The 25,990-nt window shown below is 38.8% G+C and overlaps 1 protein-coding gene across 1 annotated transcript in view; it reads right to left on the reverse strand.

Annotated features, from left to right (window-relative positions):
- The window catches only part of myt1la (myelin transcription factor 1-like, a), a 78,529-nt gene that overhangs the window by 7,935 nt on the left and 44,604 nt on the right, over nucleotides 1–25,990 (reverse strand). The window contains exons 10-22 of the mRNA XM_042390209.1: nucleotides 24,577–24,667; nucleotides 20,771–20,881; nucleotides 18,901–19,121; nucleotides 15,061–15,344; nucleotides 13,799–14,023; nucleotides 6,115–6,239; nucleotides 5,769–5,837; nucleotides 4,073–4,135; nucleotides 3,895–3,978; nucleotides 1,879–2,100; nucleotides 1,618–1,709; nucleotides 1,328–1,431; nucleotides 338–481 (exon numbers count right to left, since the gene is read on the reverse strand). Of these exons, the coding sequence (XP_042246143.1) occupies nucleotides 338–481; nucleotides 1,328–1,431; nucleotides 1,618–1,709; nucleotides 1,879–2,100; nucleotides 3,895–3,978; nucleotides 4,073–4,135; nucleotides 5,769–5,837; nucleotides 6,115–6,239; nucleotides 13,799–14,023; nucleotides 15,061–15,344; nucleotides 18,901–19,121; nucleotides 20,771–20,881; nucleotides 24,577–24,667 (1,835 nt within the window). The remainder of the gene's footprint in view (nucleotides 1–337; nucleotides 482–1,327; nucleotides 1,432–1,617; nucleotides 1,710–1,878; nucleotides 2,101–3,894; nucleotides 3,979–4,072; nucleotides 4,136–5,768; nucleotides 5,838–6,114; nucleotides 6,240–13,798; nucleotides 14,024–15,060; nucleotides 15,345–18,900; nucleotides 19,122–20,770; nucleotides 20,882–24,576; nucleotides 24,668–25,990) is intronic.

Genomic DNA, 25,990 nt, shown 5'->3' on the forward strand with positions numbered 1-25,990 from the left:
TCAGCTCAAACAAAATCAAATCTCTAAAAAACAAGCCAATTTCCTTTCAATAGTTTAAAGTCTGAAGGGAAGGAAGTGACCAGTTATTACAGGAATGATCTCAATTTTTCTACCAATATAAAACCAAAGATTAATGACTGTCTGTTACTTTTAAGTTCTCATGTTGGCATAAAACATAACAGATTTCTTGGAAACAATACATTTATTTGCTGCCAATAAATGCAACATACAAAGCTTGTCATATTTTTGCTGTATAAGTTCTATTAGAAGCAGAATACTTGACAAACCATTCGCGTCGGGTTAGTTTTAGTGAAGCTGCAGCTGACTTCGTTCTTACCATGTGTGGAAGCTGGATGTTGGCTAAGCTGTTGATGAGCGACTGGCTGAGGTTCGCCAGCTCGTGCAGCAGCGAGTCGTTCTGCTGCTCGATCACCTTGTTCTCCTCCTCGATGGACTTCAGGTTGGTCTCCATGGTGGTTATCTACCAGGTAAGGAAATACATTGTCAGCTATGTTAGGTTTTAAGGAAACACCCCAAAGATTTTGTCGAAAGTGAGGTGAAGAGCTAATGTATCTGTGTCTTCTTGAACCTGGTTTTCACACCCAACAGGAAAATATTTGATCTGACTTAACCCTAACCCTAACCCCTAACCCCTAACCCTAATCCAAACCCTAACCCTTAACCCTAACCCCTAACCCTAACCTCTAAACCTAATCCTAACCCTAACTCTAACCCTTAACCCCTAAACCTAATCCTAACCCTAACTCTAACCCTTAACCCCTAAACCTAATCCTAACCCTAACTCTAACCCTTAACCCTAACCCCTAAACCTAATCCTAACCCTTAACCCTAACCCTAATCCCTAACCCTAACCCCTAACCCTAATCCTAACCCTAACCCTAACCCCTAACCCTAACCCCTAACCCTAATCCTAACCCTAACCCTTAACCCTAACCCCTAACCCTAATCCAAACCCTAATCCTAACCCTAACCCCTAATCCTAACCCCTAACCCTAATCCTAACCCTTAACCCTAATCCTAACCCTTAACCCTAATCCTAACCCTAACTCTAACCCTTAACCCTAACCCTAACCCTAATCCTAACCCTTAACCCTAATCCTAACCCTAACTCTAACCCTTAACCCTAACCCTAATCCTAACCCTAACCCTTAACCCTAACCCTTAACCCCTAACGTTAACCCCTTACCCTAGGAGGATGATAGGTTCACAATTTTGTGAGGAGGAGGCCATTAATTCCTGATAACGGACACCTCGTCGGGCATTATAGCTTACCTACACTACAGTAAACACACAGAAGCCATCTTACTTGTGTCCTCAGTTTTATCATGTCTGACTCCACTTGGTTGTTGGACTCGTTCAGATCTTTGATTTCTTCATCCAGCTGTTTTATTTCTTCATCGTTTTCGATGCCTGAAACCAAATAACATGTTTCACAAAACGTTTCTTTTCTTGAACAAATACAAGCGTCAAAGCAACAGTGAGTTCAGTTCAACGTTTCATCTCATCATTACTTAAAATATGTGAATCAGTGATTATTTTGGGAAAGTCATGGAAATTACATTTCAGGTCCAATAACAAAGTTTCTTTTTCTCTGACCTTTGCTCGCCCTTTGCTTGATTGTCAGCATCTCCACGCCGCTCATCCTGGCCTTCTTCATGGCCGAGGTAGCACGGGGACAACCGGAGAGACTGGAATAAAACACACACGTTGAAAAAGGCTGACTGATGGATTATCCTAAATGGTCCTTTCATAAGTACTTTTTTCTGTAATTAATTCCTTGAATTTTTTTAAAATTGTGTGGAGCTGAAAAAAGAAGCTCAGGAAACTTTTATGTGATAAAAGAAACAGAGAACTCACCTCCGATGGGTCAGGAAGCTCCCACTGACATGTCCTGAACCGTCACAGCCCGGGGTCGGGCAGGTCATGCCGTCTGTCTTGCCAGATTTCCAGACAAACTGCGAGCCGTTGACGTAGCTGTCCTTCTGCCTCTTGGCCGCCAGGGGGCAGCCTGATGCGCTGCGATGAGAGGCGTACTTCCCCGTCACATGACCCTGTCCGTCACAGCCCGGGACCGGACACCTGAGAGGACGAACAAACACAAAGATTTCACTTAGTCTGTTTTTACAGGTAGCCAAAAACATGATGTAATCATTCTTCCTGTTTATACTGGATATTAAAAGATCCCCTTCAAATGTGCTTTCAACATAAGTGATTCAGTTTCACAACTCAGTTTGAGTTATAGCTAGAGTATATCTGCCACATTTACAGTCTTCTAGCATCAAATGTATGCTATGTGGTTTCAGCGATAGCAGCATCCATAGCAACCACCATAGCAACGATAGAGAGACCTGAAAAAATCTTTGCTATACCTGACAAACTAAACATCATCACTGAACAAACATTATGAAAAGAAAATGCACATTTCTCACCAAAACTGTCTTGAAATATTGCATTTTCCACTCAGAATAAAAAGAATGTCGGCCTTTTTTTTTGTTTTTTTGTTTTTTGCAGAAAGAAATTTGACAGTCACTTGACACTACACGCCTGATAACAGGCCCTCTGCACCTACTGGGCTTCACCAACACTGGTTCACTGAAATAAATGGGTGAAAACAGCCTCCTGAACCTACTAGTAGGTTTAGCAGGCCATTACTAGCCCATATATTTGGGACAGATGAGTGATGATAGCACCTATTCAATAGGCTGATAACAGTCATATCAGGTACATCTGGGCTGATCAGAATGAGCCGAGCGTCGGCGTGGCGCTCCCCAGCCGAGCTCAGGTTAAGTTTAATTATGATTCCACTGTTAATGATGATGGCGGACGGAACAGAGGTGGCAGCAACAGCTGGCTGCAGACTGACACCGGATGAACTTTAGATAATTCACAAGGTCGTTTTGGCTCAACATTACGGCTCTGCTTTAAGGAAAATGTCAAACACTCACTAGTGCTAACCTTTACTGGTCTGGGCCTGCTGGGAGCGGGACGTGAAGTGGAGAACGGACCACACACTAAAATATTCTTTCCTAAAGTTTGAAAGGTCAGCGTACACAGGCAGCATTTTAAGAGAGAGTAGATGGATGAATCTGTCGAGAACGCCACAGAGTGTCTTCACTGTAATGTGGCAGATATGAGTTCAACATACACACTGAAAAGAAAATACCCTGCTTCGAATAATAATTTGTGTTTGATGCAGCTGTTCATCAAAAAAAAGTTCAATAGACTACTTTTTATGTCTTAAAAACACATCTACTCCATCCTGAGTGTATGTGCACTTTTCCACAGGTTTAATATTGATTTTGATCTTGACTGGATTGACAGATAACAGACTTCATGTTTAGGCTGTGAAACACACTGAGACTAGATGTAATAGAGGTAAAAGCTGTCTAGAGCTGCAACGACGAGGCAATTATTCAATTAATCAATTAGTAGATCGACAGAAAATTAATCGGCGACTATTTTGATAATCAAATAATCATTTTAGTAATTTTTTAAGCAAAAATACCAAACATTTCCTGGTTTCAGCTTCTCAAATGTGAGGATTTGGTGCCTTTTTTTGTTGTACATGATAATAAACTGAACATCATTGGGTATTGGTCTGTTGGTTGGACAAAAAAAGGTCATATTTCACTAATTTCTGACATTTTTTAGACAAAATGATTAACTGAGAAAACAATCAACAGATTAACTGATAATGAAAATAATTGTTAGTTGCAGCCCTAAAGCTGTCTCATGCAAATTATGTCAGATTAGTAATTTGAGGGAACGAAATACACATATTTTATGCACAATTTATTCATTTGAGGTAAATATTTATGACATTTCACATCCCAGGCTCCATATCAAAGCTGTAAATTATCGCAAAAACATTACTTGATTGGCTCCTGGTCGTCTTTGTCCTCTTTGCTGTGGAGGATTTTGATGCCGCTCTTCTTGGCTCGTGGACAACCGGACAGACTGCAGGACAGAAAATACATTTTATGAAGCATAAGTGCAGTTGAGTACTGTGAGTGTTTGTTGGCGGTTGCGGTCTGAGGTGCGGCTACCGTACCTCCTGTGGGAGGCGTAGTTTCCGGTGATGTGTCCTGAGCCGTCACAGCCGGGGGTCGGACACCTGAACAACAAACACACGGATTAAACACTGGAGTTCAAAACTTCATAACTGTGTCACCAAATAATGATACTGAGACTCTTGACGGATTATCTCTCTGCAGCACGTTTCAAGTCTCTGAACCTCCAAACGTCAAACATAAATGTCAGATGATTCAGCTTTGAATATCACTAGATATTACTCACTTCAAAGATCTTAAATTGAGACATTTTGTATGGAGGTCCCTGCATTAGTGAGCTGACATCTTTATTTTGTACGATTATTTTATTCTTCATTGTCCAAAACAGGTTACAGTGTCATACTCTTGATGCCTGTTCATCAAACTTGGGACAGAAGACACGTTTTTTTTGGCAATGTGATATTGTATTGAAGAAGTTATGTTAATGTCTTGCAAATGTTTCACCACTGCAGCTGTAGTTTTGTTGCCTTATACTGGGCTGGGCACAATAAATAAATAAATAACATAACACAGAATGAGCTGAAATCAATGGCTGCTTTTTAGGAAATGTGAAAAAAACTGATTTGGAAATGTGTTTTTGTATTATTTCCCCAAATACAGCCTGGTATATTTGGCATCTTTGGAAATTTTAGGATCTTAAGTATAATTAAAAGTAATGTTATGTGGGTTTGAACAAAGTTTGGACTTTTGAGGACTTGTTGAATAAGTTTGTAATGTTTAAATCTCCTTAAGAGTCTGTTTAATAATGGAAGATTGGGAAGATTGGTTGAGTTATAAATACTGGTATGAATTTCACTTTAGTGCTCTGACTGAGCTGTAATACTTGAGTCTGGTTTTGCATCTTGTTCTGAACTGACACTCACAAGTATACCTGATGCTAATTCTCCATTATGTCTTGTGTACTTTTATGCACAAAAGTGTAGAAAGATATCCAACTTTGATAGTTAGTTTGTGATACTGTGCAAGAATATTTGATTTTTCCCAGATGGAATTACAATTTTAGTAAATAATGCGATATTTAGTCAACTTTTTAAAATTGAAAATGAGTGATTAAAGTTGTATCACATATGATTCTCACTATAAACAACACTAAGACAACAGTATAAAGAATATTACATGTTTTTGTCTCAGTCTTGACTCTGGTTTTTCTGTATTTTTTCTGTTTTCTACATTGTAGAACAATACTGACGACATCATAACTATGAAATAATATTTAGGGAATTATGTAGTTAACAAAAAAAGTGTTAAACAAACCAAAATATGTTTCATATTTAACATTCCTCAAAGTAGCCACTGTTTGCCTTGATGAGTTCATCACCTGGATGGTTTTTAATGAGCAGGTGTGTCAAATGTTAATTGGTTGGATTTCTTGCCTTCTTAATGTGTTTGAGACCATCAGTTGTGGCTACTTTGAGGAATCTAAAATTTAAAACATATTTTGCTTTATTTATACTTTTTTTTGTTTACCACATAATTCCATTTGTGTTATTTCATAGTTTTGACGTCTTCAGTATTAATCGACAATGTAGAGAAACAACAGAAATAAAGAAAAAACATTTGACGAAGACTTAATGAGAAGTGTCCAAACTGACGGGTGCTGTAAGTCCAATTTGTACTGATTTCAAAACTGCTCGGACTCAAACTGTAACTCAAAGTAATTTGAGTTTGTAGACTCACTTGAGTTCTTGTGAGTTGGCCGTCATCATCCCACGCATGTTCTTGTCAGCCAGCTGGCAGCTCGACAACCTGCAGCAGGTAAAGAGACACAAACTGAACATCGCAAACAACTCAAATCTAGTCTCATATTCACAATTTACAAAAAAAACAACATTTGCCTGAAGAAAACACTGAGTACATTATGTAAAAATGTGTATGCATGTGCTTTATGCATTTATGTATAGCATGTCTTCTGTCTTATTGACCGCTACAAGGCCAGTTTCCCTTGAAGGGAAGTTAAATACTTTTAATAAGTACTTTAGACGTTCTGTGACAGCGTTGTGTTAATCAGGGTAGAGCTTCTTACGTGATGAGCTCCTTCTTGCTCTCCTTGCAGGGCGGGTATTTGTGGTGTTTGGGGCTGGGCATGGTCACCTCGGCCGGGTAGCGCTGCTCGTCCAGCAGCTCCTGGAAGGGATCCAACTCGTCGCTCTGGTGTAGGGACGAGAAATAAGCAGACTACAACATGTCACTACAAGTACAAATCTACAACACTACATTTGTATTTGACACACAGCTGTACAAAGAATATACATCAAAGTTATCAACACCTTTTTGTTGAGAGAAGTAAAATTCACCGGTAGATGTTTCAAGACTGAATGTGAGCCTAAATGACTAAATGTCTAAATTTTACATAGTTAAATATAAAACTTAAAGTAAGTCTGTAATTTTATCCTCACTGGGTCAACTAATGAAAACATTTCCCTTATCCCAGAGGGACATATGAGTAATCATATCTGCTCTGTCCCACAGCTGAACATGCTGTACTGTAATAATTTAAGCCATGAGACATGTCAAAAAAAATGTGAACTCCTGGAGAAACGTTAGAATATATTGATAAAGCAGAAAACTTCTAAAAGTCAAACACAGGAAGCTTTTCTCTCTCTTTACTATTAGACTTCAGATAAAACTGCTTTAGTGTTTATTCACTGCAACAAAGTGTATTCTGATGATCAGCATGATTAAAATATACCTGGAGAGTCCACAGCTCCAACAAATCAAATATAATAATAATAATAAGAAGAAGAAAAAGTAGAAGAAGAAGAAATTAAAAAATAAAAAACAATAAACTCATTGTCAGGCCCATGTTAATAGACTTGAATATGCAGTATATTCATTTCATTTCAAATATACATCCAGTTTGTGTTCTGGTTTATATGTTTGATTGTAGTAATTATATTATCACAGAGGTCAATCTTTCTCTATAAGGATCCATTTGGAGTTGTCAGCTAGCTGTAATATTCTTCATATAATTTACCTCTTTCAACCTTCTGTTGCTCCGGAGTTGGAGGGTTTAAGCCAGTTAATGATCATTTTATGGGCTGTTAGTACCAGAAGTCTCAGCATTTACTGTACATTTTATTTTTATCCAACATGTCTGTATGGAAATGGTAGGAAAGGGTGAGTCCTTATACAAGATTGTTTTTATTTCCTCCTTCACTTTCTCCCAAAAACTCTGAAAATTTGCAAAATCATCAGATCTTATCAGTGTATTTTGTGGATTCTGTTTTTTTTACTGTCACAATGCATGTTTGGTGGCGGGGCTTGTTTATTCTCATCTCATTAAAGACAAGAAGTAAACAACAGTAAAACATGAGTTTTATACAAACAAACATCAGTTTTATACAGATGAAGGTCTGAAGGCCGAAACGTCATGTTAATAAAGTCAGTTCAAGTGATGGACAGTGTTCACCGAGATTCTTTGATCCTACGTACGATTAAAATTCAGATGAAGATTTGACACAATGGATAATATAACAAGCTTTTAAAATACAACACATTGTTAAAGATGAAACCAGTGGTTTCCAACCTTTTTGTCTTTTGACGTCTTACAAAAAGCAGTGTGTAGTCGGGGTCACATTTCACATGTCTATGAGTTGTTAACAGCTCCATCAAATAGTGATTTTTCCCTCTAAACTTTTCACATGCTTTCATTTCAATAAATGTTCAAATGATCCAATATTTCAGCAAAAATCAAAGATTAGAGAAAAAGTCCAAAAACTGAAAACAGATTTGTGTATCAGAACTTTGTTTTTTCTTTTTTCCTCTCCCATTAATCATCTCACGACCCCTCAGATTTATCTGCTGACCCTTTGGAGGGCCCCGACCCCTAGGTTGGGAACCACTGGACTAAACTAGCTAACTGTATATAAAGTAGTGTAAACTAGCTCCACCTCCAGCAGCTACAACAGTAACATGCTGCTCTAACACTGATGCTTCACTATTAATAATCTAATGATGTCATATATAATAATATATCAGTCAGAGGGACCAAACCACTACTTTTACTGCAATACTTTAACTACATCAAGCTCATAATACTTATGTACTTTTACTGCAATACTTTAACTACATCAAGCTCATAATACTTATGTACTTTTACTGTAGTAGGATTTTTCATGCAGGACTTTTACTTGTATTTTTACTTTGTTGTATTGGTACTTTTACTGAGGTAAAGGATCTGAGCACTTCTTCTGTGTACAAGAACTTCTTTCTGCCTCCACCCCGGTGACAGCTGTGTCTGAAGACATTATGTTTTCAGGTTGTCCGTCTGTCTCATTCTCTCGTGAACGCAATATCTCAGGAACACCTTGAGAGAATTTCTTCAAATTTGGCACAAACGTTCACTTGGACTTAAGGATGAACTGATTAGATTTCGGTGGCCAAAGTTCAGAGTTCACTGTGACCTCACGTCCATCCTAATCTCATGAACGTGATATCTCAGGAAAGCTCGGAGGGAATTTCATTACATCTGGCACAAACATCCACTTGGACTCAAGGACGAACTGATTAGAATTTGGTGGTCGAAGGTCAAGGTCACTGTGACCTCACAAAACACGTTTCTGGCTGTTTTGGAGGTTTTGAAGGTTTCTCTGCTTTGTCGAAGGTCATATATGATCTAACTCAAGATAAATGTTCTGTTCTGTGTCTGTGTCAGTCTTAATGTTGCGAGTTTCACAGGATTTCCAGATCAATATTTTTCCAACCTTAAGTTTTCTAATCTGCAGCTAAATTTATTATTTCCAATATTTATGTAGCATCTGTAAAATCAACTGAAGGTGAGATTACACTCTGTGGGTCTGTGCTATATTTTTGGATTATCTTCACACAGAACAATGCTTCAGAGTTCCTGTTCAAACTCCTTCCTGCACCAGTTGGACTCTGTGAACAAAAGCTTTTGTGACTGTGAGCTCTGCAGTCTGCTCTGCAGTCCACACATCACACCTCCTCAGACGGGAGCAGAAATCGTTCAGGACTGTCTGGAGAAAATCCCATCAGCCGCCGAGCTCCAGGCTCCGGCCTCCTCTGCAATGTCGTGCTTCATTAACAAACGCAATTCCTCTCCTGATTAAAACCTTTCACTCCAGCGCTCTAAATCCAACGCAGCAAATGTAGCAATTTGCTGCATGGATTGCTCTGTGTGATATCAGATCTGCGAGGATTTAAAGCGTGCAGATGATCTATCATGTTTTACTTATGTATTAGGGATGTAATTCAGCATTTTAATGCATCGTACTTGAGCTCCTGAAGCGTTCATTCAGAGAGCTGCTGAGTCTGAGCGGATGCAATGCCGCTTATGTCCACATGGGAGCGCAATCAGCCTGCTGGAGAAACGGTAGCAGCTGGTCTGAATCCATCCTATCAACCAAACAGGGTTATTTCTCACTTGGAAATTTGGGATTTTAGTAAAAGATACAGCCAAAAATCCTTCATCAACATCTTTTCATTGGATTTCTTTTACTTAAAAATGCTCTTAAATTCATTAAGAGAGTTCTGGTGGTCTCTTAAAGCCCCTGAAAACCGGCTCTCAACTCTTCTTCTCTATAAAATTAAACATTCATGACTAAATAAGCAATAATGAAAATTAAAGTTCGGAAAACAACATCCTTAGGGACTAATTATTATGAGTTTCATTCAAAACTGAGCTAATCTGCATCATCAGGGCTGCATGGGAGTCGTTTCAGATCAGATATGACTGACAATGCTGTTAAAATAAGCAAATAACATCACAATCATATTTTGATTCAAATGTTTCTTAACTCTAAGGTACGTAACATCACCCTTTTTCTTTTTCTATCTGAGCCCCGCCCGCCTCAACAGACACAAATATATAAATGTCTCTTGTGAAATGACTGAAATAGGTTGAAAATACATTTTCAGGCCTTTAAGTTGGTTAAGAGCAGACTGTAGATGGTTGAAACAGAGGTGAACACAAACCTTTTGGGACAAAGTCATGATGAATAGCTGAAACAATGTGTATAATTCAGAATATGTGATAGGATGTTACATCAGTTTTCTTATTTTCTGCATTATAGAATAAAGCTGATTTTATTTCTATTACATTTTCATTGTCTGAATATTACAATAAATTCACCTTATTATATGATTTGTCTGATGCAGCTCAACGACCAGCAGCAGAATTTCTCTCCAGCTCTCATTTGGTTTTCTTTTTGTTTCCATTTCAGCTAGTTTCTTTTTATTCCATTGGGTAACTATTTAATTTAAGCATTAGCATGTGTAATTAGTATATAAACAGTTAATAAATGGTCTATAATAAACTATAATGTAGTTGTTAACAGATATAAGTGTTAATTCAACTATAACTCCTCCTGTGGGCATCTATAAGTGGAGGCTGGTGTATAAACAGCTAATTAATGTTTTTAACTATGATGAATATATTAAATCACAATTATAATATAAGAATGTCTTCATAGCAGTTATAATTGCTGACAAATACTGTACATTAATAAACACTTAAAAATGTCCTTAACTCATATACTGATTATAAATGATTTACTTAAAGTAAAGTATTACATAAATGTTAACATCATTAATATATTATATCATTAATTTCACATGTTAATCACTACTGGAGGTATTACAGATTTCACTCAAACAAAATGAACTTTTTTAAGGATTAAAATCACATTTGTTTTTGTGGAAAAACACATCAGAATAATGGGTAAATCCTTGCATCTGATTAGCTATTCCTGCTCCTCTGACAGTTGGCTGTAAGGCAGAGTGAGTCGTTTGATAAATGTGTTATTGCTCACACTCTGCAACAAACTTCTTTACTCCTAAATTTGCTCTTCTTAAATGTAATTCTTTAAAAATTCTGTCTTTTTCTATTCTTCAAATTCTTAAAAGTTTGATAAACAGACCCTGATCTGATAAGGATTAGCTTCATAATGCCTGATTATATCAAAGATTTAAAAAAAATAAAATTAATCATTGCCTTGAAAACAAACTTACCTCTTCTCTTCAGCACCTATTCTAGCATTTTTATTATTATTTGGCCGTTTGCAGTGTTCAACTTTCTCTATTTAGTCACTTTAGGGTGAAGAATCACATTAGAGAAGTAGTAACAACAAAATCTGTGTGGTGATGTACAGCTTTGGCAAACACCATCATTCTGCAGTTTTCATGCCTTTGGTTAGCGAAGGTGTACAAACACACATTCGAGACCTATCCAAACTCACAAAAATTCCCTTTCATGTATGTTAAGTGATGCAAAAATTATGCGTACCAGCAAGCAACAGTACGCCCTCGCAATAGAAGTCCACAACTTCTCTCTGGTGCTTTTCTGCTATGCACCAGGGGAACAGCATCCCTTTAAACTGCTTAAAAATCATAATCATCTGTGCACACGCCTGTAATATAAACTCTGGGTTCCTTAAATCACTCAATTTCATGCTTCAAATTATCCTTACTTTGCATGATTAGGGGACAGGCTACCTAAATGTACCTTAAATTAAATGGTTAAAGCCCTTAATCATAACTGTAAGGGCAGAGTGTGGAGCATGAGAAACATTTAGAGCTTCAATTTGATCTAAAATGATTCAATTTTTACCCCTTAATGTTACACTTTCATGCACATGTTAAATTAATCCTCAGATGAGAAGTTTAAGATGGCTTTTTATTGTTAGGGATTCTAGTCTCTCTGCCTCTTATCTCCTTCTCGCGCTGCTCCACATCGCTGAGCTGAACCTGTGGTCAAGTTATTACCAAAGAAACTCAAAACCGAAGCCATGTTTTTTCACCAATGTACATAAAATTGAACCATTAATTGAAGTTTGAGTATAAACTCACTGATGCGGACTGATTGGCAAAACCTGTTTTAATTATAAACCTTAGAAACTCTGAACTGAAATGAAATACGACTGTAAATGTATAACTATAATCTCTGTAAATGATAACATGTAAATTGTAAATTGTAAAAATCCCAATTTTTCACTGTATATCCTGGTAAACTTTTACTCTGCCTCGTGTGAGTTAAGTGTAAATTCGTAACAGTAGCTGTGACAGAATGATGCTTCTGCAACATGTAAACTATAAATGTAGTAAAATATACTGTATTTTATAGTTTAAATTTTATAGACTTTTGCAGCGTCACTATTGAATCTAAACTACAAAACTATAAACTTTACAAAGTCTGAAGCTCAAATCTGTAAACTTTAACTTAAGATGTAACTTAAATGCATGTTAACAGTGTAAACAATTTAAACACATATAGTCTGCTTCTATGTAAACTCTTATGTAACATACAGTGTCTGAACCATAAAGCGGGAGTCAGCATATTAAGAGGGCAACCATGGGACATTTTTTAAAGGATTTTTCATTGGAGGAACACAAAGTGCTGCAGTGGAAACACAAGCCTATATGTCTTGTTTATTTATGACTTTGTTTAGGGTTGTTTCTGCGGGCAAATATTATTTTCCCATTAATAAGTCATGGCTAACAGTTTCCGCTTATTTTAATACTTATTTGGCTAAAAATGATTCATACACAAATATATGCTCTGTGATGTACTTTCAGCCTTGAGATGTACTTTGTTGTGTACGCACAGCGGCTGCTGCATTCAAGGGTGACTGAGAGTACTGTTGTTGTTGTTGTTGTTGTTGTTGTTGTTGTTGTTGTTGTTGTTGTTGTTGCCTTGGAAAGAAAATGGCATCGACACACCATTTCTGTTCAACTGCCAACTATTCTTGTGTGTGAAAAATAAATCAGTTATGGTTGAAAAGGTTAAAGTTGTGGAATTAAAACAGTACTGGAATCCACACATTAAACCTGCAGTGCAGAACTTTTACATATAAATGAACGTCAGTTACATTCAAGCCAAACAAGTTCACACAATGCTGATTGGTGAAGCCTTTCACCGCCAGATAAATATCCCTGTATTTCACAGATTTTATATCACATGTCAGGCAGGACATTCCCACACTGGCTATTTGAATACACACCCAGAGACTTCTGCTGGCCGAGCCGGCTAACTTCCTGTTAGCTCTCTGCTAACTTGAATGTGGATAAAACAATTTAATTGTGCAGCTGTTATCGGACTGAATTCATCAAATTCTGATAGTGAAACCAGGTCATTTAGCGGGGGTTGTGTGACACTTAAAACAGTTTATCCACCATTTTACAGCTGCAACAGTAGAGACGGAGTAGGCTATAGCAAAGCCTATGACATAAGCACATGTTGAGAGTGTTTTTGTGATTACTCTCACTGCCAGAAGGGGGAGATAAAAGTCCCGCAATCCACCTTTAAAATTCAATTTCCGGTATTATTATAGGTAATTTCATCACCATGCAATGTTCAAACAGCATGGTGCAACCACTGTTTTAATGTCTCTCCTCCTGTGGTGACAGTATAGAAGTAACATATTCATTGGGATTTACGCAAGTCTTGTGTTTATTTGGTTACCTACAGTAGATTTGTGTTAAACTATATAAAAGTTTCGACTTTTGTCAGGGGGCCAAATATATCTTCCAAAGGGCCGGATTTGGCCCACGGGTCGCCATTTGCCTACCACTGCCATAAAGTGTCTTAACTGTAAACTAACTGTAGACCTCTATTGTGGTTTTAATGTAAACTGAACTAAACTAACTTTTTTAAAACATAAACCTCAGAGGTGTGTGTGTTCATTCTAAACTCTATACACTGTTAAATATATTGTTTTTGTTGAATGTAGTGACGTAGACCTTCCCGTTACCTCTTTGTGGTCCTGCTCGTCTCCCAGCCGTTTGATCTTGGTGTAGTCGACGGGCAGATCCCAGCAGTCGGCTTCGCTCAGCTGGTAGCAGCGGCTGCTGAGCAGAGCCTGCCGCTGGGGCGACATCGGCTGCAGGGGGGTCAACACCGTCCCGCTGCCTTCTGGACCGCCGGGCTGACCGGCCACCTCCACCGCACCGCTGTCGTCCATGTCGCCAACCGGACTCTGATGCATAAAGGCAAGGAAACATCTGATGATCACTGGTGTAGCAGTAAACCATCAAAAATAGTAGAAAAGCAACATTTTTAACTACATTAATTTGTCACCATCTATTCATAACCAAAATTAAAGAGATTCAGCGATTTAGCATTGAACGTTATTGGGTTATTGGGAAGTTGGGGGATTCACAATATCCTGACTTTTCATTCATGGTGTGAGTCAAGCTCCAAAACCACTGGCTCCTACAATTCCCATAATGCAACTCTTTAGCATTCCTCATCAGACCCTCCGTGCCTTTTAAATTGGTTTAGTCTCAACCCATCCTAGATAACCCTCATTGGGATCATTAGGATCATTTTCTTAGACTTCAACAATCATTATTGTCAATCTTATTTATTAATGTTATTCTTAATATAAAACAAATATCTGCTGATATATCAGCACCAGATTTTCCTAAAACACTCAAATTTTGAAATAAGTATCTGCCTCAAAACTTCTGTCAGTCAGGCTCTAATGTGAATGTTTGATTTGACCCAACGTCAGACTACTTGGTCCATAGAAAGTGTTTTTAGTTTTAATTAAACTGCTCCCAGATTCAGATTAACTGTCAGTATGAAAGCAACCTTTAAGGTTAATATTCATTTTATTACAAACTGGGTATTATTGGCTTATTTTTGACGGTTACAGTTTGTCCAGATTATCTAAACTACTTTATTTGAAGGGTAAAACTGAAAGTGATTGCACCTGAGATGTCAGTAATAATCCCACATTGTGCTAAAAACCAGTGAGCCTGTACAAATATGGTAAATTAAAGTTAAAGCAGGACAGTCTGTAAACTGTGACAGATGTTTACAAAGGACAAATTGGGAATCTCTACATCTCTAAACTCACTGAGATGACCATGAGTTTAACTTTTTACCATGTCATCTTTAATGCTTTATCTTATACACAGTATATCCATTTAAATATATCAAGATAACCTGATAATTATTGTTTACGTCATCCCCTCCTGTCATTATGTGTGAATGTGATGTACATGCTACCTGTGTCAGCAGGTCCTGGGGTTTCCCTCCCAGAGCGTGTGGGAGCTCCCGGCACCTCGTCGACAGGTTGAGGATGGCGGTGGCCGCCATGTGAGCCGCCTCCATGTCGTGGGTGTAGTCGAAGCTGCTCTTACTGCAGGTGCTGCTGGCACTGCTTCCTCCTCCACCCCCTCCACCTTCCCCTCCTCCTCCACCTCCTCCCCCTCCACAGCTCAGGCTGCTGCTGCTGCTGGGAGCGTAGCTGCTGGTCGTGCTGCTGGCCGGGCTCTTACAGTAGCGCTTAGCTGCACACAAGTACGGTTGATTTGTTAAGATTGATGCTGGCACACGGCCACACTGTGCAGCAGATGGATCGTTACAGAGGATCTAAAATTTCAAAGAGAAGTTCTGCTGCATTTTTAAAAAAAATATGCAAAAAAATTGACAATGATGTAGAGAAAGAGAGAGGTGGTGGTGGAGGGAAACAAAAAAAAGACTGTTGAAACGACCGAAACCAACAATAAGCTGATCTTACTAAAAATATTATCTGCATATTCAACACTGTTTTCCAAAATCTATTAAAAATACATCAATGCAACCCTTTGCACTGGGTTCATTCATTACAATGAAAACACACACTGTAGCTTATTTTGACTCAATCCTGCATACACCGTCCTGCTGACGTTGATACTTAATCTGGTTCAGGACATCTGAATTGCTAACAACATCTCAGCTCTTCAAATATGTCTGGTGCTGTGCCCGTTGACACCTGTTTTCCCAATTAATAAAACAACCAAAGTCGACAGAGCAGCACGCACTGTTTTTTTTTTTAACTTAGACATAATAACAAGAACACATATTTCATATGAGCTGTGTTGTCCTAAATAATCATTTTGGATAATTTACACGACAGAATTCTGTATTTGTGTTTTTTTGTCCCTGCTTTTCTCAAAAAAGGTGATGCCACATATTCTGTGCACCAATCAGGATTTAGCAGTATTTAAAGCAAAGTGTGATGACAGTTGGTGAGTTGTTTGCTTACAGTATGTTGCCAGCACTGTCAGTCAAATCTGACCTTCACAGTCCTGATGAAGCAAATTAGTTCAGTCTGTGAGTGTTAAACTCTTAATAAATAATAACTTTAACTTGCTTAGTTAGTGTAGACTATTTAATGTTAAACAGAAAGACGTAATATTTAGTTTCCTATAAACGTAAGTTAACTTCTTCTAACAACCTCTGCTGCAGACTGGATAGATATAGTCTCGTGATACCAGACAATCAGAGATCTCCGCCTACTGAAGTCTGGGGATTTCTAAATGCACTATGGATGCTTGAACGGCGGCGAGAACAAACCTACGCCCCTTACATTTTGTCAAGGACACGCCTTCACACTCCCCCCATTCCCCTCCATATTGAACCGCATGTCACCGCCCCATTATGAAGGGCCGCCCCTAAAGGACTGGTTCCACAATACAGGGCTTTTCAAATTGTTTCCACCCAGTTTTAACAACGAAACCTGGGTCCTCAGTCTCTATTAGCGAAGCATTTATAGAGACTGACCTGTGAGCCTAGGATAGATACATCAGAAATAACATGAACATGAAGTCACACTGAATAATAAAATGAAAACAAATCAGATTACCAGGCTAGTAACGCTAGTATTCAGAAACGCTGGTATTCACTGGTGCACCAACATGTGTATTGATCCGCAGCTGAAAATAGTCTCCAGCAAATGCACAATTTACTTCAGTGTGAGTAACTAAAAACTACAGTGCCCTGCTGCTTTAGGAAATGCCAGACCCTTTTAAAAAAAATTACCTATACCGTATATTGAAACTACATATATAAATATTAATGAACAAACAGGCTTGAGGCTGAGTGCCACAGACGAGGTAGGGAAGTCAGAAAGTGTTGAGAGACGGACTAACACCTGACGATAAGAAAAATAGAGCATTACACCAGACTTATTCTTTAAAACAGACAGAGGTGAAAAGAGAGGCAGCTGTAGGGACAAAGAAAAAGAGAGAAAGGCATGGAGATTGTATGGCGGTGTGATGGTGAATCGGAGCGCGGGAGGTCTGCAGGCAGGAGTGATGCAGATGGAGGGAAGAATGGTAGAGAGAGAGAGAGAGAGAGAGAGAGAGAGGGAGGGAGTCGTGACGGAGGGGAGCGCAGACACCTCGTCTAAAAACCTCTCTCCTGCCTGCATCTCACTAATGGCTCCCAGCCAAAGAAACAGGGCTCGCCTCCATTATCTCTCTCCTGTTTCACCATTCCTCCATCTGCACCTCCTCCCTCCCTCCCTCCATCCTCTGCTCAGAGCAGGCAGCCAGGCTCTTAGCTTGGCATTTCCATAACTCTGCTCTGCTTTCACTCCAGCCATGTGGAGAGGCAGAAAACACCGGCGTTTTCGGCGCAATGACAAAGAGAATACACTGAGTATTGAACATGTGTCAGTGTGTTAGTGTGTGTGTGTGTGTGTGTGTGTGTGTGTTATCACTGCTTTTATCCCTGCAAGTACAAAATGTTCTCCACAGAATGGGAAAAAAAAACCCCAAACTGGGATCATTTAGCAGGTGTTATTCCCTTCACCAAGACAAAGGACTGGCAGTACGTTAGCTTCTGTGAATTCACGTACAAGAAAAATCTGAATGGAAACATCATATATTCAATTTAAATGTTCGCCAGAAGTGGAGATTTTGGCATATTAGTAAAAAGGAAATGGAAGACTGAATGTAACATTTTTTTTTCAGATAAATGATGACATGTCTGCTTTTTTTTGTTACATTTCATCTTACTTGTTAAAATTCCACTATTGTACCAGAGACGCAGCATCTTTGTATTTTTGCCACCTACTGTGACATATTTCTTTCTCTCAGGAAGCAAAAAAAAACCCCAAAAAGACACAAATAAATGATAAATGATAGTGACATAAATGATCTATTCCTGAAGGTAAGAAGCAGCACTGAGGAACTATGAATTTATGAAGTTTAAAGTTTCATTTAATAATAATTGTAGTCGCATTTGTGTCCGCCTGCTGAATGTAAGTCCAATATTCATTCTCTTTTAGCCCTAGTTTGGTCTCCACCATCTCCTGAGAAAAATATCTGTCTCTTTAGCTGCTAGATGTTCCACTTTCTTCACAAGCTAGTCTCTAACTTTATCTGTCTGTTGTTGGGTGCTGGACAGGTGGTACAGTGAGTCTACTGGAGCACGTCTGTAGAAAAGTCTGCTGCTACATCTGAAAACGACATTGATGAGAGCGCTGAGACTGAACCAAAATATTAAATGTGCCAAAAAAACAAAACAATGAGCTAACAGAGGCTAAAAAGCTGCAGAGTTGGTGATAATTTGTCTGTGTTCAGAACTACGAGACACTTTTCACATTACACAGAGTCATTTGATTCATTGTTAATATAGAAATATTGATTAGAGTAGGGCTGCTCTTAATGATTATTTTCATTATCATTTAATCCGTTGATTATTTTCTCGATTACTCAATTAGTTCTTTGGTCTTTAAAATCAGAAAATGGTGAAAAATGTCATGTCAGCACAAGATGCAACCTCAGATGTCTTGTTTTGACTCAACCAATAGTCCATAACCCAAAGATATTCAGTTTGTTGTCATAGAAACCAGAAAATATTCACATTTGAGAAGCTGGAATCAAAGAATTTTCGCATTTTTTCTTGACTGAAACAATGACTCCATTATCAAAATATTTGCAGATTAATTTTCTGTTGATTGACTATTAGAGCTCTAGATTACAGCATCTTTCTCCAATGGGACATACATGCAACATAAAGCAGGGGTGCAGTGCAGGATTTTCCTCAGGAACACTCTAAAGTCAGAGTTTTTCTTACCATCGTATCCCTTCGGGGAGGTGTCCCGCCCGTGGTGGGACTTGGTTGTTGGGCCTCTCTTTCCGTAGCCGCCATGCTGGCCATCGTAGCTGCTGTAGTCATAGCTGGTCTTGGAGTATTTCTCCAGCTCCTTGGCCAGGTTGGACCGCGGCGTGCTGGTGGGAACGTTGTTCTTGTAGCCACACTGAGGGATCTCCAGCTGCTTAACGAAACACATTGGCCTGAAAGGTAACCAGAGGCAAAAGAGACTGGGTTGGTGTATGGGGATTTCACTGTACCATTCAGCATCCCTGATTTAAGCAACAAAGGTTGATTAAAAAATATTTGAGATGTTTCCCACAGCCAAGGTGACATTGAACATGACAAGGTAAACACTGTGTTCATAGTGTATGCTGGAAATATGACTGCACCATTCGGCATCCAACATTGACTATCAGAGGGTTACCTGCGTGACAAAAAAACACTCTGGCTCAGAAGACAACCAGGTAGTGCAGGAGTGGAATGTCCGCATGCTGCTCATTTGACTGCATCATTTGGCATCCCTGCTTTATGTGATTATATGTAAAAGTAATCAAAACTGGGTTCCAAATCGTTGGAGTCAACCAACAAGAGCAGGGCTTCCCTTATTTAATTCACTGCACCAGTTAGCATTCGTACCTGAACTGGACATACCTGTGCTAGCTTCACGTGTGACTGAAATCTGTTCAGAATGCATTTTGGCTTCCCAGACAATCCAAAAAGAGAAGACACTGCACTGTTCGGCATCCTTGGCTTAAGAGACACAAAATGGGATCTATTCCCAAATCTTTTACCTTTTTGTGGAACATTCAAGGCCTGGCTGTTACTTTTACTGCACTGTTCAGAATTCCCAGTTTATTATCGTTCATATTAGGTTATCTGTGGCAGGAAGTGTGGGGATTCCACTGCACCATTTACCATCCCTGATTTAAGTTACATGGGTATATACAATCTACAGCTGTTTCCCAAACACAACACACAAATGCGATGAACAAGATGAGGCAGGTGCTGTGTTAAAAGTAATTCTTAAATTTCAATGCACCATTTAGCATCCCTCTTTTCATATACAACAATAAGATGTTAAGTTGTAAGATAGAAACATATTCAAAAAACATCAAAATCTGGTTCCAAATCTTAGGAGACAACAATAGTATATTGTGTTTTTATGCTAGTTATTTATTGGCATCCCTTGTTGAAGAAAGCTACAATTTCCACTACACCATCTGAGCATTCACAGTACGTCAAGACGTAAAGCACTATTTTGCATCCTTGATTTAAGAGACACACAAAAACAGAATCTAAAGACATTTCCCAAAGCATGTTTGTCTTATAGAACATTGTCCAAGGCTGGGCTGTTTGACTACTATTCAGGATCCCCAGTTCATGAAAGTTTGTGTCATGTGCACCATTCAGCATCCCAGATTTAAGTAACAACAATAAATATAATCTACAGCTGTTTCTCAAACCAATGATAGCAATGAATAAGACGAGGCACAGTTTTTATGATACATGCTTAGATTTCCGAGCACCATTCAGCATCCCTAATTAACATGTATCAATTAGCGGTTAAACTGCATGATATAACATATTCATTAAAGATAATTTAGTTAATTTCTGGGTTTCTTCTTATCATGGTAGAAAAGCTTGTGAGACATTTAGATCATTATGGAACAATAGAAGCCAAGAGAATAAAATCAGTCTTACTGTTAGTAACAACAACAACAATAAAATCAATAACAATGATCACATAGATAATCAGTGACGTATTGATCGACTGTGCAAATATATAAAATGAGAGGTCCAGGTTATTCTATCGTCGGTCTGACTGTGTGTAACCCTGCAGGGGCGTTACCTGAGTACACGATCTGACGTCTGATTGGTCTTACTGCCGCTGTCAGTCGTGTGGCTCTTCTCGTGGACCTTCGCCATCTTCTCTGCGGCAGCAATGGGACAGCCGGACAGACTGGGAGAGGGAGGAGGAGAGACAGCACACAGCCTGGTTACACACTGGACACACACACACACACACACACACACACACACACACACAGTGACGCGCACACACACACACAGCATCTGGCCCTGAGTGAAGAGCGGATCAGCTGTCAGTCGCAGCAGTTCAGAATGAATTATGGATTTAAAGTGGCCTACTTTATGATGACTGCATGACTGGTTTACTAACTGATGGTTTGACTGGTTTACTGACTGACTTTTAAAGAAAGATGGTTTAATTGGTTTACTGGCAAACTGACTGGTTTACATGCTGATGGTTTGACTGGTTTACTAACTGACTAACTTTCAAAGACAGATGGTTTAACTGGTTCACTGGTTAACTCACAGGCTGAGGGTTTGACTGGTTTACTGAGTGACTGGGGGACTGGTTTACCAACGGATCGCCTTTTAAAGACTGATGTAACTCATTTACTGGTTTACTTACAGGCAGATGGTTAAACTGGTTTACTGGCTAACTAACTGACTGGTTTACATGCTGGTGGTTTGACTGGTTTACTAACTGACTGGCTTTTAAAGACAAATGGTTTAATTGGTTCACTGGTTAACTCGCAAGCTGAGGGTTTGACTGGCTTACTGAGTGATGGTTTGCCTGGTTTACTGGCTACCTAACTGGTTAAGAGACTGGACGTTTGACTGGTTTACTGACTGACTGGCTTTCAAAGACAGATGGTTTAACTGGTTCACTGGTTAACTCACAAGCTGAGGGTTTGACTGGTTTACTGAGTGATGGTTTGCCTGGTTTACTGGCTACATAACTGGTTGAGTGACTGGATGTTTGACTGGTTTACTGAGTGACTGGGGGACCAACGGATCGACTTTTAAAGACTGGTGTAACTCATTTACTGGTTTACTTACAGACTGATGGTCTGATGGGTTTATTAGCTAACTAACTGGCTAAGAGACTGGGTTGTTAGTTGTTGAGTGTCAGACTGCTTTATAACTGACTAATTTACCAACTGACTGGTTTACTAGCTCTCTGACTAACTGTATACTCACTGGTTTACCAACTGCTCAATAACAGACTTCTGAATGACTGCTTACTGTTTGGTTTGCAGGTTTCTAGAATAACTGGTTGCTAATTGATATATTGTCTTATTGACTGGTTTACAAACTGATTGATGTACAGACTGGGGGTTTGACTGGTGCACTAACAGAGGGTTTGAGTTGTTTACCACCTGATTGACTTTTAAAGACTGATGGTTTAACTGGTTTACTGGTTAAGTGATAGTTTGACTGGTTTGTTGACTAAATGGTCTGCTTGTTTGATTGAGTGAGTTGACTGACTGTTTTATAAATGGACATGTTTACTGACCTGCAAACTACTGACTGATTTACCTGTTCTCAGACTGGGTACTCACTGGTTCAGTGACCCTTTACCAGTTGCTCACTTACAGACCACTTATTAACTAATTACTGTTTGGTTTGCAGGTTTACTGACCGTACTGTTTGAAATACCATCTTACTAACATGTTAGGCACTGGTTTACTGGTTTACTGGTTTTCTGGTTAGAAGCTATGAGGGGAGTCCGACACCAACACTGTTTGTTTTCTTGAGTGATTTCGTGTTTGTACTCTCATGCCCCACAAAACACCTCCATTTAACAAAAGTATTGCTTCACACAAACTCCCAAGGATGAGCACTAATAGACATTAATGTCTAAATTTTTATTAAACTAATTTTATTGCTTTGTTCGGCTGTTACTTTCTGCTATTGCTTCCTCCGCTGCTCTTGTTCATAGAGGGGGATATTATGGTCGCTCCCCACTCACTGCTATGCTGAGTTTGGTGGGGAGAACAAGGATGCACAAGGTTTGAGCCTACAATATAAAATATATATAAAAGCTAAAAAAAAGTGGACAGAAAAAGGGAAAAAATGCCAGCTGCAGTGCATTTAGTCAGCATCTAAATTTCTAAGAAAAGTCAGTGTAGATGGGAAGGATGGTTATTTGCAAGTGTATGAGTTGTTGACATCTTGTTCCTGGTGTAAAGAGTAGTAATAGTGGGAGCAGTTTGTATTCAGAACTAAAACATCCTTCTTGTTCCTCTGTCTGTCACTCTGAGCAATTCCTCGTTACTTCATACATGCAGGAATGAAATATTGTTACCAACACACATGCAGTGCGCACACATTTAAAGGATGATAAGAGTGTCTAAAAAAATGTGTGACAGATCAGCACGGCGGCTGCTGCTGCTTCAGCTATGAAGGCGTTTCCATGGCGACTGCCAGACATGAAAGCTATGTGAGCTGGAAGCTAACAGTAGCTAAAGCTAGCTAGCTAGTGCTTTGTTTCCTCTCCCAACGGAGCTGTGCTACATAACACACCCTGCAGCCACGTCTGAGTGTGTGTATGTGTGTGTGCCTGTGTGTGTGCGTGTGCGTGCATGCGTGCTTCTCTGTCTGCCAGCGCACGTGTGCTGCTGTCTGTGAGCTAATTTGTAAGTGTCTGACTGTAAGTGTGTGTGCGCGTGTGTGCGCGTGTGTGTGTGGATGTGCGAATATGTGTTCCAGTAAAACTGTGCATACAACAGTGTGTATGTCTGGGATCTCAGGCTGTGTGAGAAAACGAGTGTGAATCCTAATCACTTTACATAATTCAAAAATATGCATGTTGGTGTGTGTGTGTGTGTGTGTGTGTGTGTGTGTGTGTGTGTATTTGTGATTCTCTTCTCTGTCTGTTAAACAGCTGAACTGCTGATGTGACGCAGACGCATTTTCAGCTCAAACAAGCCAAAATTTTAATTTAAGCCCCTTTCCCCCCCACATGCATCTAAACCTGAAAATGTTCCAGCATTTTTGCACTATGATGGTAAAAAAAATTGAAGTTTCTAAGAAAGAAAATGTGTCTGTTTTTCTCTAAAAATGTTGGTAAATCTTTGGGATGAAAACTGCAATACTGGTAAAAAAAAAAAAAAACACCTAACAAACAAGGATTTCACATATGATTTATCTTTTTTTTGTAAAACAACAAATCACAATCCAGGGTGCAATTTTTGCCTCTGATTGCTACTTAGAAATCTCAACTTTCACCTGAACTATCCAAAGATTTGATGCATCAGCGCTGTGAAACTCGACTGAAGACAAATACAAAGTATTTCTAAAGTTTCTGGTGAAATCTGGTGAAAAATATTAAATTGTTATTGAAAGATTTTGCCTAAAAACATTATTAACAGCTGAGACGGAAAAATTGTTCAAATGTCAGTTCAGTGGTGAGTGTTTAGACCTGAAAAACCTGCATGAATAAGACTTGTCTTTAATGACTTGACTTGGATTTCTCCAAAAAGACTTAAAAACAGCTCTTTGATGTTTCATTGTTAATGGGAAGCGCAACATTTCTTTCTCCACAAATGCTCAGAAGTTCTGAGAGGGGGATGAGTCACGTCAAGTTATCCCACAAAGTAAACTTGAGTCAACTTTTTTTTTTTTAATTTGTGTACATGATGTTCTGCCTCTGGAGATGTGGCTAAAAGCCAACATGGAAAACTAAAAACTGGGAAAGTGAAGCTTCATTTCATTAATCAGTTTGATCTCAAACTTCTTCCATAAACAACACACAGACGTACAGTATCTGTCCTGTAAATCAGCCACATTCACATGTCGGCGGTGTTATGCAGCTGTTAGCGGCCCGGCTCGAGGCCGCTCACTCACCTGCGATGAGAGTTCCTGTTGCTATTGACATGACCCCGTCCAGAACAGCCAGGAGTAGGGCACTTTAAAACATTTTCATACATGGCAAGGACTTTTGACAGACAGGAAAGGTGAGAAAGACAGCGAGGGTTAGGAGGAGACAGGAGAGTTACCGGGCGTTCAGCTACGACGGTTAGGCATGCACAGATTACAGCTGCACGACTGACACCACAACAAAAAATTTCACAAAATGAGCACGAAGACAAAATATATTCAGCGCTATGAGAGGATTATGTATCAACAGCAGGAAGTAAACACCTGCAAACAATGTAATGAAAATTTGTTTTGTAAATTAGCAACATTTTCACTTTAAGGCACCTTGCAGGTTTTTGGTTTAAGATAATGAAAGAAAACATCAAAGTTTTTGTGTAAAGTTGCAGGTAATTTGTCGAAGTTGGAAGTAAATGTCTTTCCTCGATCTCCACGCACCTCGATGTTCAATCACAACTGCTTTCTGTTTCTACGGTGTCTGCTCCGTGTAATCCCTTCCTGCTGGGGAATCTACAATTCTTATTTGCATTTTGATCACTGTGCTCATTTCATGAAATTTCATGAGATGAAGATGTACCGGAAGCTAAAGTTTGTCATGCGATGTTAAAAATCTACTGATGACTCTGCAGATGGAAAAGGAACAACGTGTGGGAAGATAAACATACGGTGGATTATGATTTTGCATCAGAATGACTAAATATTGTGTTAGAGCTAAGCTTATGTATACCAAATATCTGTTTATAGGTTATATTAATTTACAGTGTAATATTAATGTACTTACAAGTTGAAAAAGCTTTTACATGCACGTCTGTATACACATGAAATTCCTTTATACTGTCTGCATGTATATTCTTATTTTTCATATTTTCCTGGTATTGCAGACTGCATAATATTGCATATTTTAGTGCATATGTTTTCATGTCACATGCACTCTACAACATGTCATAATGCATAATTTTGTCAAAATGTTTTTCATCAGTGCATTCTGTTCCAACTGCAATAAAAAAAAACCCTGGAATAATTAGGACTGGATGTGTTTTGTAAAATTGTGAAACTTCATTTAAACTTTTGGAAAACATTATCTTTATTACCATAAACTCAATTATAGTTTATCATTTTTTTACACTTGAAAATAGAAGAGTCTCTTGAAATTAATTGGACAAAACTGAGTCTTGGCTAAAATGCAGCAATTCTGCAGAGCGGTCACCGTGAGCCTGAAGAATACATAACTTATTATTTTTCTTTTATATTTTCAGTTATACACCATATATTGACACTATTACTATTTGCAGTATTTTTTAATTTGTATTCAAATCTGTTCTACTTTATATTCTTACAATTTGTATGTACAAAGCCCAGATTGCCCCACCAAGGTGAATTCACT

Source organism: Thunnus maccoyii, chromosome 17 (assembly GCF_910596095.1).
Source record: "Thunnus maccoyii chromosome 17, fThuMac1.1, whole genome shotgun sequence".
Classification (NCBI taxonomy): domain Eukaryota; kingdom Metazoa; phylum Chordata; class Actinopteri; order Scombriformes; family Scombridae; genus Thunnus; species Thunnus maccoyii.